The following is a 12,967-nucleotide window of genomic DNA, read 5'->3' on the forward strand; positions in this document are numbered from 1 at the left end:
CAAAAAACCCAAACAAAAAAAACCCAGGTTCTGACAGTTGTGCCAATGCAACTAGGTCCATCTGCAAAGCCATTAATCACTTCTTGAGGACTAGCAAGTTTTGTAACACAAGCACACCTTTAAAAGCAAACCTTTAGCATTGCAGCCCCAACACCACTTATATCCTCCCCACACGTAAATGGCTATCAGTCACTGGGCAGCTGTCAAACGGGGTCTCCTGTGGGGCCACGCAGCCAGCCATGTGGGTATGCAGGGTGTGGGGAATGCAGCAGCTCCACCTCGGTGCAGTGCCCAGCTGAAGGGAAGGGTGAGCATGCAAACCCATGCACCAAGGGGGAGACGTGGGCTGCTAACTGCCTCCCCCCATATGTTAATGTGTGTTGAACGGCGTTTTGTCCAGCGAGATAGGCCTGAGGGCTTTTTTCCAACGTGTTTTGAGTGGGAAAGGGGCAAGCACTCTTCCAACTTCTTGGGAGTTAGCCTGGAATTCCAGTTAGCTTGCGAACACGCAAGGATACCAGGAAACACCACCACCCAAACGAAAGGCACACCAGCAGGGTGCTGAGGTCCGGGGCAGGTAGCCTGGAGAACAAGGGGCTTCAGCGACCCGCCAGCACTGCTTTTGGGGCCCCTCCTGTGGGGAACTGGCCTCCTGAGCTGCTGATTGTCAGCTGGCTGTTGCCCCCCGGGGGGAAAAGCCGCGATGCGTTAACACACGGCCCGACCCCGAGGTAGCGCCCAAGGCCCGCCGCCTGTTCCCGCGGCCGCCCCGAGGCGCGCTCCGGGCTCTGTCCTCCTTGGGCTCGGCGCGGCGCCGGGCGCTTCGTGGCCCCGGGGCGGGAGGACTCTCCTTCCCGTGAAGCAGCACGGGAGCGGCGGCTGCGGCCATCACGTGCCTGGCGCGGCCCGGGCCAGCCGCCATTTTGTGAGAAAGAAGGGCGGCCGCCTGTGAGCGGTGGTGTGCCGGGGGGTGCCTACTCCTTTTTATTTCTCTTTGCACTTTCTCCTCCTTTTACTCCTTCCTCTCTCCCCCTTCCCTCCCTCTCAGATTCGCCTCCTCCCTCTGCTTTTGTTATCCCTCCCTTCATCCCTTTCCTCCCCTCCCTCCCCGCTCCTTCCCCGCCCCGCTCCCCGCCCCCGCTGGCACTGCGGAGCCGGAGACGTGACCCGAGCGGACCCAGCCGCGGCCTTTTCCCCGCTGCTCCAGCCTCCCGCCGCAGAGTCGCATGTCATCTATCCAGAACCTCCAGTCCTTCGGTAAGAGCCGCCGCCGGCCGGCACTCCGCCACCCCCTTGTACCGCAGGCAGACCCCCGGTTCCCCCCTACCCGCGGCAGACCCACCCAGGGGCTGTGGCCGCCGCAGCCTCCCGCCCTCGTCCCTGCCGCCCTCCCCGGCCCCATCCTGCCCCCGCTTTCCTGGGGCTTCCCGCGCCCCCACCCCGCCGCGGTGACATTGTCGCCGTTGCGGGCGGGTGTTGCCATCCCCGGCGCTGCCCGCGGTCCCCCCTGAAGGCAGCTACGGCTGCTCGTCGTCGTCCTCCCGTGGTGGCGGCCCCGGGCCGAGCGCTGCGTGTGCAGCGGAGAGACGCCGGGTCTCTGTTCCCTTTCTGCTCCTGTAGGAGATGCTGTGCTCTGACAGCCCGAATGTCTGGTAGCTCCCCAAACCGGGCTTTTCTGTCAACTCCGCAGTCCCCAAGTTGTAATCTTTGTGGGCAGAGCGAGTCTAGGGTTTGTATCCCTTGCTAAGGAAGGGAATCATCTCCTCAGTTCCAATTGCTTGTTGATTTGCTGCCTTGTCTTATCCTTACTGATGTCCCAAAATTTGATATATGCCCTACAAAGGGTATTTTTTCTATAGATCGAACTAAACAGATGATAGGTCGTTTCTCTTGTATTACCAGGGAAGTTTACCGTGCTGGACCGTGGTTCTCCAACTTCCTTATCTATAGGCAACAGAAGGGAGCAAGTTAAGACTTTGTGCGATAATGTCGTCAGGCTTTTGGTTTCGGTTTTGTCTCTAGTCTTCTGCATGTATAAGCCATATGAGCAGGTTATGTTAATCACTATTTGGGAGCTGATCCTATGCTTAGGAAGGTGCTGCCCAAAGGATTCGTTTGAAGTAATCCAGTGCTAACACCTACAGCGCTGGTTTAGCTCCAGCATAGAATCCTAAACTCGGCCAAATGATCCTCATGCCTGAGCGCCCTTTTTCTTTCACCTTTTCTTTGACTGATTTTTTTTTTAATTAGTGTTTGCCCTGCAAGCTGTGGGGCACAGTGAAATTCAGCATGTTTTAACAAATGTGTTAGCAGAAATTAAGTCAGTCAGTCTTCCCAGTGCTGTACTTCTTTCCTGTGGTGCTTGCATCCTCACAATGCTTGCAGAGCCTTCAATACTCTTGTCATTCTTATTTCTAGAAGGATCGTTTGGCCTGCAGCTGAACTACTTCTGTTTCTGTTTCTGCTGAAGTTTTACTCTTTTGGGACATTTGTTTTGAGTGGATGGCAAAACTTGATCAGTGTTTTTAGGTTTCGGATGGAAGTTTGGGGAATTGTAGCTTGTGTGAACCTACGTTGAACCTACGCTTCCTGAAGATTGGACTTTTCAATATTCTGGCTAGTATCAAAAAATTACTTGTGGTTCGATTTTTAAAGAAATATTTAAGGTACTTCATGCTTCAAGATTTTTTTGGAGCTACTGATTAGGAACCTTGTAGGACTATCAAATCTCTTGATAGATTGAGTGTTAAATATGTTTTTGTGGAGAACAGAGAATAAGCATAACCTGGAACCCCTTCTTGCTAAATGCCTTCCTATTTTACCTGTGCTAGGTAAATTTAAGCTTGGAAGAATTTGAGAACTGACCTTTCTGCAGTCAAAGCCTAAATGTATTTTGTTATGGTTCTTGCCTAAAACTACTGATTGGCAGAGGTGTGCTGGTTTACAGGCAGCCTCTGACATCTGTTGCCCTGTTTTGTTTACATTAATAGCCAAGAATTACACTTGTGCCTTAAAATGCTGGTAGTGTGGTAGTTGTCATGGTAGAAGGCTTCTGTTCGGGACCTGTAAAGGAGTGTGTGTACAAGAGCTTTTATATTTTTCTGTATTTATCAGTTGATCTGATAAAAGATATTACTTCCATATTTCACTTAAAAGGCATGTGGCTGTCGAAAACTTGCATGCACCTGATGTTCTGTCAGAACCTGTTTTCAGGTTCAGAGCTTCAGGATTTACAGTTTGCAGGAAATAGTGCAGTAAATTGACACTGTAGCTGAAAATTGTTTATATCCAGGAAGGTGTTGAGAAACTGGATGCACGAGAGCGTTATGCTGAGTTAGTAGGCTAGTGAGACTTAAAACAGCTGTAGAAAAAAGCATTCTGATTTTAACAGTGTATTTTTAAACAGGGAGAAAAGAGCAAGATTATCCTGTAAATAAAGCTCTTAGTAAAGGGAGAAACTTAGCTGTTAGTTTTTGAGTGTGGGTGTTTTCCTTCATGGGAATTACATGAATCATCATCTTCCTGCAGACCCCTTTGCTGATGCAACAAAGGGCGACGACTTACTCCCGGCGGGGACTGAGGATTACATTCATATAAGGATCCAGCAACGAAACGGAAGAAAGACGCTGACAACTGTTCAAGGAATTGCAGATGATTATGACAAGAAGAAACTTGTGAAAGCTTTCAAAAAGGTGAACTTACTGATTTGATTTAATAATAAAGTTGATACATAAAGGAATATGATAGCTTTTAATACTAAGAGAATATTAGTTTTATTTCATTCTTGACAGTGCACATCACTTCCATATTCGGGTTGATTCCTTCCCCTGTCTTTCTCAAAACACCGGTCGGTGTCCAGTGACACTGATTTTTGCTAAGAAGTTAAATATTTCTATTGTATAAAGAAGTAAATAAAATATATTCTGAATGTTTCATTAAAATTTCACAGATATCTGGCTTTGTTGATGTGAAGAATAAAACTGGTTTAAAGTAGAACTGTTTTTGCATTCCTGCTTCTGTCATAGCTGGGTTGCTGTAGAAATAGAGATGCTGAGTTTTTCCAGGATGAAAATATTTATTTTAAAATAGTGTGGAGTTGAAAGGCTGTATCTTATGACTTTGTTTTCCTTTCCTTCAATAAGCATTGGCTGGTTCCTTCTGCACAGTAGCTAATCCTGTCTTTGCCTGAATTTACCATCAGCAGTTTAGTTTGTGTCTGTATGCATCAGCAGATATACTCCACTTGCTCTCAAAACCAGTGTAAAATAGATTTAGCTTTTGCCTTGCTTGGCATCAGAATTTAGTAAGCAGCTTCTGTGACAAAAATCTGCTGAAAAGACTTACTAAGCAAAATCATAATGTACATCAGATGCCTTACAATATGAACGTTTCTCTTTAGAAATTTGCTTGTAATGGTACTGTTATTGAACATCCTGAATACGGTGAAGTTATCCAGCTTCAAGGTGACCAGAGGAAGAACATTTGCCAATTCCTCTTGGAGGTGAGGGACTGTGGATAAATATCTAAACCTTTCTGGAAGTAATAGTGACAGGTGGCACTGATTAACCAGCTAAAGATGTCCACTATAGTTCCTTTGTATTTTCAGACAAAAAGTAAACTGACACTTGCAGAATGAGAGTAAAACTCCAGGAAGAATCGAAGCACTGTAGAATCTGTTTACCCCGCTACAACGTACCACGTGTTCTCTGGCAGTGCAACTTGAGTTCATTTGTAAATCAAGTGTTTGATGCAAACCGTAATTTTGAGACTGAAAACACTATGGAGAAATGTTACACTGTGTTTCTACACTATGTAGAAATGTTACACTGTCAGAGTAAGTGCTAGGACTACAGAACAAAGCAGATGTCTGTTAAGATTTTCTTTCTTTTTGTGTAGTTAATTCTCCTGTTTGGTCTGGAAGCATTTTGGAAACTAGAAAGCTGCTTTATTGAGTATATACTATATTGCAGTTTCTTTAACTGAAGTATAAGATTGTGGTAACTTGATATCACTGTAATATCCTAAGCATGTAAGCTTTACTGAAACGTGTTGCTTTTTTCCTTTAGATTGGCATTGTCAAGGAAGAACAACTGAAAGTTCATGGTTTCTAAAATACCTGTACTCTCGTGAAGAACCCTGCAGTATTTGGTCTTACCTAGCCTGACTCTTCTGTGAAAAATGAATCTTTGCAGTGAATGGACTTCCCTGTTACCTGAACGTTTAAAAGTTGATTCAGATTTGCATGACTGCGTGAAACATGTGGTGTGTACACTAGAAACACATAAGAAAACTTCAGTAAGGTGGTAATGAAGACACTTCTGAACTTCAGCACATTTCCAATGGAAGTGTTTTAGTGGTGATTGTTCAGTTTACTGCTCTCCACCTGACTTAAATGTGTGGGTTGTATTAAAATAGTGTGTGTTGTTGCTTAGAAATAAAAGTTTATTCATATATTTTCTGGGATATCTGAAATGCTTTAGCTTAAGTTTTAAACTAGCACAGCAGCCTTACTAAAGAATGGCTAAAATGTTTTGTGACAAGTGTAGCTCACTGCTCATTGAATAAATTGGAAAAACTACAAGATGAAGTATTAGCTAATTGATCAGTAGATCAGCTTGATGTGATCTTACCCAGTAGCTGTAAGACTAGAGCTTTAAGTCTTTTGTGTAGGTGTATCTTAGTAGCAGCATGATAAGACATTAATTATTTGCTGAGTAAGTAACTAGATCTTCTCTAAAATTTACTGCAGTGACTATGAAATATTAGTGTTAAGCATAGTAGGACTAAAAAAAGCTGAACTCCTTAAGGCTGCTATTGCTGAGAACATGTCAAACATCTACGTCTAACACAGTACTCCCAAAACGCTGGAAGGAAGTGCATGGGATTTTCTATGTCTTCTGTCACTGAGTGAAGGGGAGAGACAAGAGTTGGCTTCTGCCATGACTACTGTGCATTTAATGTTGGCAAGGCAGAGTGCTTTAATTAGCTGGTAGTGTTAGCTGCAGAAGAAAGGAAGGGAACAGGCTCTACACTTAACCTTTTTTTTTTTCCCCTTCCCCCTGGTGTGAAAAGTTTTGCTGCGACAAATGGTTAATATGGAGGGTTTTGTAATGGGGTTTGGGTGTTAATACAGAAAGCTCATTTAGTCTGCTTTTCTAGCAGGCAATTAACTCACTGCGGTGAAGTTACAATAGGTTTGTATTGCTTTTCATCTAGTTTTAGTTAGCTGTAGGCATTTAGTATTCTGCTTTTAAGATCTGTCTCTTTACAGAATGAAATTACTTCATTGGTGAAATGTGCAGATCTTATCTTCCTTGTGAGATAGACATGGAAATTTTCTCTGAAAAAACATGCTGAGCTGGGATACCATAAGAATATTGGGAAAAGTTAAAAAAACTTCTTGTAATATCACGTATTGTCTGGAAAGGAAGAAGGAGACATTTCTTGACTGTTAAGACTTAATAACTTTCAGGAAAAAAAACCCTGATGACTACCTATGTAAACATCAAGAATAGGCAAAACTCTATTACTGAATATCACCTGTGCCTATTCTTTGTTTCCTGTTCAGACTTGCCCTTCTAAACAGAAATGCTCAATGTTAACTCACTTGAACCTTTTCTTTTTTTTCTTAAGATTTCTGAATTCAGATGTGAACATTTATAGCACTAACAACAATTACGGGAGCACTGCAGAGCATTCATGTGACATTTTCTTTCTCTGTCTGGTGTAGACAATTGAACCTGTAAGCATCCAGTCTCCAGTCTCTCAATCTCCATAAATTCTGCTTGGTGTTACAGATCTTAACTGTTCCAGAAAAATGATGTTCCAGAAGATCGTATGCTGTTAATGTATAATGTCTTCAGGAGGAAGAGGAGGGAAAGCCTCCTGCAAAACATGAAGTATCAGCACGCAGAATGAAAATCCAAAGAATAAGTCTTATGCAAGTCTTGCACATGAGCAGAATAAAATCGTTGTACTGCAAGATTACCTAGTCCTGCTTCATAGATGATGAAGTAATTTGTCCTTTGGGGGTACATATCACTTAGTGATTTTCATTTTATCAAATGCCAGAAGAACTGATGTTCTCATTTAAAGCTTGTTCTGCCCAAGAGGAAAAACAAGCAGTATCTTCTCCTATTTCACTAGTATTACTGGAGTACTTCTAGTGGGCTTTTGAATTGGAGATTAACAAATGATTAGCAAGTCTCATGTGTTACTGAGTCAGTCTTCATTTCAGATGGCATCCATTAACTTTTGCTACCTAAGCTTGAGTCATTTCTCCGTAGTCATTCTGCTTGGAATAAACAAGAAAAACCTCTGTGTTCTTCCTTGTCATTTGGAAGTCCTTTCTGATAGCGGGAACCTTGCACTGGATAGGTGGCTTTGTTTTTATGCTCTAGAGGAGCTGCTTGTGTTTTGACCTTTGAAGGGCAAAATTAAAAAGGAGGGGGAATAAGGAGTTACACATTTGAAGTTTAAATAGATGAGATTTGTTGTGGCAACAAACAATCTTTCTAGAAGGAAAGCTGAAATTTTTGTCCTTGAAGTATTTTAAAATATAACAGTGTCTCAATAAGATTGTAACCGGCCTTGTTAGAAGCCCGATCCTCTTTGCATGTTCTAGAGGAAAGGCTTCAACAATTTCATGTTTTATCATCTTATGCTGAAACTTCTTTGCCAAAGCTCAGCCTACTTGGACTATATATCCGTATTTCAAGAATGCTGAAAACCATGAAAGACTTCAGGAAGAGAACTGTTTAAATTACTGCCATAAAAATCTCTTTTCACAGTGAAGGCAGATTTCAATCTTTCCATGTATTCCAAAATAGGTTAAAAAATGGTGAAGGATGTGACCCATAATTGTTGAGGCGGTAATAGGGAGCTAATAACAGAAAACACTTTTAACACCCGGTAGTAGGACTTGAGACCAGGCAACCTTAGACTGCAAAGAGTGGTGGCTTCTTTTTGTTGGAATATTGTGAAGTCTCTGTCTTAGATCTCCAAATGAAGATTGCCTTCTTAGTGATACCTAGGCTTAACCAGAAGCTGCAATTGGATGTAGGAACTGCTGTTTCAAATTTACAGCCTTGCTGTGCATAGTTATATTAGGCTGTTGTAGCTGATTCTTTTAGCTGATAACACTGGAGTAAGGTGTTGTGTAAATAAATTCATTCCATTGTCTGTTCAGAGCCTCCAGCTACTTCATGCAGCTTTGAAAAATGAAACCATAGCTTCCAAATTGGTGGTAGCAGTCCTTGTTTGTAGAAGATGAGATGTAGTAATTTAAATCCGTAAGTGGCATACTTCTTCCTGTTGTGTGGATTATCAGACACTTGACCTTCACCTGTGGTGAAGGTGCTAAATCTGTGCTAAATCTGACCATGTGTTTGTGATGACTGAAGAACACAAATATGGGCAGATGAGCAATAATTTTTCTCAAGTGAAAGAACCTTTGAAAAGAACAGTGCCTATATCGTGTGTGGTTCAGTGGCTTTGCTGAAACCTTACTTCCTGCACTAGATTCTTGCACAGCCTAAATGAAAAGCATTTTGTTCTGGAGAAGATTTTGGAGATGGTGGAGGGAACACCACAGAAAAAAACACCTTAGGAAATAAGTTTATATTTTAAGTCTGTTCTTATTAACTTAGATTCACCTTGACTGCAAGACCTCTATAACATTATTACTTCTGTTTCTGTGTCTTTAAAAATCCTAATTAAAGTTCATTGAGAGCTTGGCATTTAAGGTGCTAAATATAATCTAAAGCCATTGTAAAACTTAAAATTATGAAGAGTTGTTGAAGCTTAAGTTTTAAATATTTGAAAAAATAACAATTAAGCAGAGCTCTGCATTTTGTCCTATTCTGCGGTCCTGCTTGTGGTTGGTATGCAGTTGCCCTAAAGATGCATACAGACATGTACCTTGAGTTCCAGTCAGCAGTTATCTTTTCATTAATCCTGGAAGGCGGTAAGGTACAGGAACCCTTGTTTAAAGTGGCTCAGTAGTTCCTCTTACTATGTGAAAGTACATGCAAGATTGTTATTTAGGCAGTTAACGAATGCGGGGAGGCCTTTTTGTAGACTGCTTCGAGACACAGAAGGGGTTACTGTAACTTTTGGTGTATTCAGTGTTGATTAGTGTCACTGAGCGTTCCTCTAAGTAGTGTGCTACTGCCACTAGGAAAATAGAAGTGGTCTTAGAGGGTCATGTGTATTTAAGTATTAAGAATCTGCATTCCTCCTAAGACTCTCCATACATCTATACTCAGTTTAGTTAGGAACTTGTTCCCCATGCGTGGCAAGATGAAGGTTACTCTCCAGTTGCAAGATCAAAAGCTCTTGAGATGAATAAGGGAAGAATGACATTGTTTTATCTGTGCTGTACAGATGCTTCATGCCTACTGTTTTCAGTTTATGTTACAAATCTTTTGAGATTTTTTTTTTTTTACTTGGCATGCCTTTTTAATGTTTGCTACATGCCTGCGATTGATCTCTTTATGAACAAGTCTTAACCTGTATTGGAGTATTGCTAGAGAGATAAGACAACAAAGTCTTTTGAAATGTACCAACGTTATTTTATGTATGCTCTTCTAAAAAAATGGACTTTTATGCTGTTATTAGAAAGGATTATTTTTTTTTGTGGAAGATAGTGTAATTTCATAGTGATATGTGATCCTCTTGTAATCAGCTTTGATTTCTTTAAGAAATGTTGTATTTCCTCTTCTAAATTTCTACCGTGATCTGTACTAACCAACTTAAAGATATTGTGACTTGTACTGGGATATCATAGCTCTAAAACAAGATGATGGTATTGGCTTGAAAAGTTTTGGGTAGAAGAGGATCATCTAATTTGTTGAATAAGCAAAATGCACAATGTTTTAAGATGAAGCCAGTAATGTGCGCTCAAGTTTGATCTCAGCTATTTCAGAATGTCCTGCATCTGTGAAATATGACAGCACATTTCAAAATTAATTTGGGGTCTCATTAAAAGTACTTGTGTATATAATAAATGGGGTTATAGTTTCCATTTTTAAGCCATCTTTGCGCTGGTTTTGCAGCAGAAAAACCCCATGATCCAAGCTCAGTTCCCCAAGTTATGAGTAGCTGAATTCCACAGACATGGTTGTGAGTAGAATGGTCATGCTCCTCAAGGACAGGCTTTAGCTGTTAGTTGTGTTTGTGGTCCCTGTCGCAATTGGAGAGGGAAACAGCACTGTTCCTACAGTATAGACAAACAAGCCTTGGGTATCGTGATGGGACAGCTGATACCATGGAAGAGGTGGTGGTGGAGAAGTTGTTTCAGTAGGCTGTCCCCCATGTGGACTATAAGGTTGCTCTTTTAGGTAGACCCAGCAAATGGCATGAATGCCTGGATGTGTAATCAGATAGTAGTTCTGCAGTAGAAAGGTTAAAAACTGTTTATTCCCAAGAGTCCTACTGGAAATATCTACTGAAGGGCAGCACATGTGGTAGAGAAAGCAGCCTTTAGCTACTCTCCAGCAGAGAAAGTTAGATACTCATGTGATGGGGTACCTCCCCATGAATGATGGGCTACACCTCAATAAATGCCGGAGCAGACATCGGTGGTATCAGCACATCTGTACTAGGTACTGCTGGTGAAAAAGATGTCCCTGCAGACTGGTACTTGTCAGTATCTGTACAAGCCTTGTCAATATCTGATACTGTCAGTATCTCTGAGTTACACCTGTAATTCAAAGCCCAGAGTTGGATTAGGACTTGAAGATGCAGAACAAAGCCACTGTTGAGGTTCCTTCAGTAAATAGTGACCCATAAATTAATGCATTATTCATGATAGTTTATATGAGTGAGAATTTAGTACAAAAAAGATCCTTACAGAGCATATTAAAATAATACTGTTTTCCATCCTTACCTACCTTTCCTTTAGGTAAGATTTTGCAGTGGCATGGTGAAACATTCTGATTGTCCAGTAGTGGTTTTACTTAAAAAATACTGTGAACAGTGCTTTGAAAGTGGATGAGCCTGGAGTCCTCACCCACAACTGCCTTGCTTGCTAAGCCATTTTTTAAAGGGCACTGAGGGGAGGGACATTTCTTGGGGTCATCAGATTGTTTCATTTCTCCTGGTAGAAGTCGTCAGTTCCAGTGCTTGTCTTAAGTCACCCTGAAACTAGATTATCTTTCAGTAATGCTATGGAAGATAAAAAAGGGTTTCTGCAGAGGACAAGAGGGGAAGGACGTGTCTGCATCTTGCTTCCAAGTAGAGCGATGCGGAGCCCTTCAGCTTCAGCTGAAGCCAGTCTGAACATGGCAGCATCTGCTGCCTTGTGGTCTGCACTGCACGGGAGCAGCTGGGTGATTTCTGGGTCTTGGCTGGTTCTCATAGCAGTTCAGACTGGTAACACAGCTGGCTCTCTGACAGTAAATTCTAAGTACTGGAGCGCTCTAGTCATAGAATATGCGTGATCTGGCCACGCAGAAATGGACATCTGCTGTGGTCCCGTCCCTGCAGCCCTTTAATTACTTTTTTGTCTGTCTGATAGAAGTAGTATCCTGACAACTTCAGGGCAGTACCAACCGAACAGGGCAAATTGCCAGTTGCCTGCTGTGGAGATTTATGGGGGTGGGGGGTGAGGGAGGGGATGACAAACCAAACGAACACATAATGAAGTTGTAGAAATCTTCAAGGCCAATATTCAGAAGACGACAAATGAGCATCTGAGGACACTTTTTTTTAATACAAAAGCAAAAGCACCGTGTTGGTAGCAGCTGCATATTGCTGGATACAGCTACAGGCAGTGGGAATGCAAAGGAAACGTGCTTAAAATGGTAATACCCCTTATATAGCTGTCTTGAGGCTCTACAGGCTGTTTTGCAAAGGAGGTGGTGGTGTTACTTGGAGATTTTTGTGCCTAGGCTGTACTTGCTCTGCTTACTCAGTGCACCCCCTCTCCCCAGTTACCTAAATTATAGGAGATGATCTCTAATCTCCTATTGGTTTCTAGTATCTTATTAGCTGTCTCAATTTTGGGCTACTAATGTTCACGTCGTTAAGGCGTGTTTTGGGGAGGAAGGCATTAGGGATGCTTTAAAAAGGAAAGCCTAGCTGCAGCAGTTGAATATGAGGAGACAATGTGAGAATCTTCCAAGTGCATGATTTGGGTGTGTTATTTCTGCAAAGCAGCTATTAAAACTGGAGCCTCTCTTACGTTACCTTAAGAGGTGTTTCCTGCCCACAAGAGTTCTTGCTGCGTTTGTTTCAGTGTCCTATATCATCCCCAAAGTGGTGCTTTCTCACAGGTCTCTCTCTGGAAGGCACAGCATGGGTTGTGTGAGCTTTTGGAATGCCTGCTGCAACTGATCCCCCTCTCATGAGCGCCAGGAAGGTGCCCCAGGCTGGGCTGCCTGCTCTGGCTGGCGAGCAGCACTGCTGTGTGATGGGACCGGCAGAGGTGGCAGAAGCAGAAACAAAAGGTTTGGCTTGCAATTTCGACTTTCTGTAGTGGTTTAGTGATCTGGCAGAGTGGCTGCTGGGAGCAAAGGGATGGACATTTTTCCAGTTCCTTGGACAGAGTTTTTCCTGTTCACTGAAATTTGGGCCTCAGCTGGCACAGCTCCATCTGATCGGACCAAAAAGATCTTGAAAAACCACCAGCTTGCCTCTGTCCCCGCCCTCTCCACACTATTTTTCCATGTGCTTTTGGACATACAATCCCCTGGTACATGTAAAAGCACTTCTCTTTATGTTTTCCTCCTGAGAATATGGTCCATGTTTCCTTCTGCCATCGGACGTGGTGTTTTTTGGGGTTCTCCAGTGGTCCGGGTGTGAATTACTGCAGGATTCTTTTATTCTCATGGGTCATAAGGAGTCAGGAAGCCCAAATTTACAGGGGAAAACCCAGAGCAGATGTAGATTGTACAGTCGCACAAAGGCTGGTTTAAAAGAGCTAGCCGATACGTTTCCGCATCTTTGATGTGATCTGTTCCACGGG

At 42.8% G+C, this 12,967-nt stretch overlaps 1 protein-coding gene across 2 annotated transcripts; it reads left to right on the top strand.

Annotated features, from left to right (window-relative positions):
- The first annotated feature begins 907 nt into the window (after positions 1-907).
- On the top strand, positions 908-10,027 carry EIF1B (eukaryotic translation initiation factor 1B). Of its 2 annotated transcripts, XR_010371652.1 has the most exons (5): positions 908-1,257; positions 3,529-3,692; positions 4,400-4,501; positions 5,067-5,262; positions 6,798-10,027. XR_010371652.1 is itself a non-coding variant. In XM_064444044.1 (4 exons), exons 1-4 carry the CDS (start codon positions 1,227-1,229, stop codon positions 5,109-5,111), a joined length of 342 nt encoding a protein of 113 aa, XP_064300114.1. In that variant the 5' UTR covers positions 908-1,226; the 3' UTR covers positions 5,112-10,027. The 2 variants fall into 2 exon arrangements, 1 of the variants encoding a protein (XP_064300114.1); XM_064444044.1 differs by having other exon boundaries at positions 5,067-10,027.
- The last annotated feature ends 2,940 nt before the right edge of the window (positions 10,028-12,967 follow it).

The sequence above is a fragment of the Phalacrocorax carbo genome, chromosome 2 (genome assembly GCF_963921805.1).
Source record: "Phalacrocorax carbo chromosome 2, bPhaCar2.1, whole genome shotgun sequence".
Lineage (NCBI taxonomy): Eukaryota > Metazoa > Chordata > Aves > Suliformes > Phalacrocoracidae > Phalacrocorax > Phalacrocorax carbo.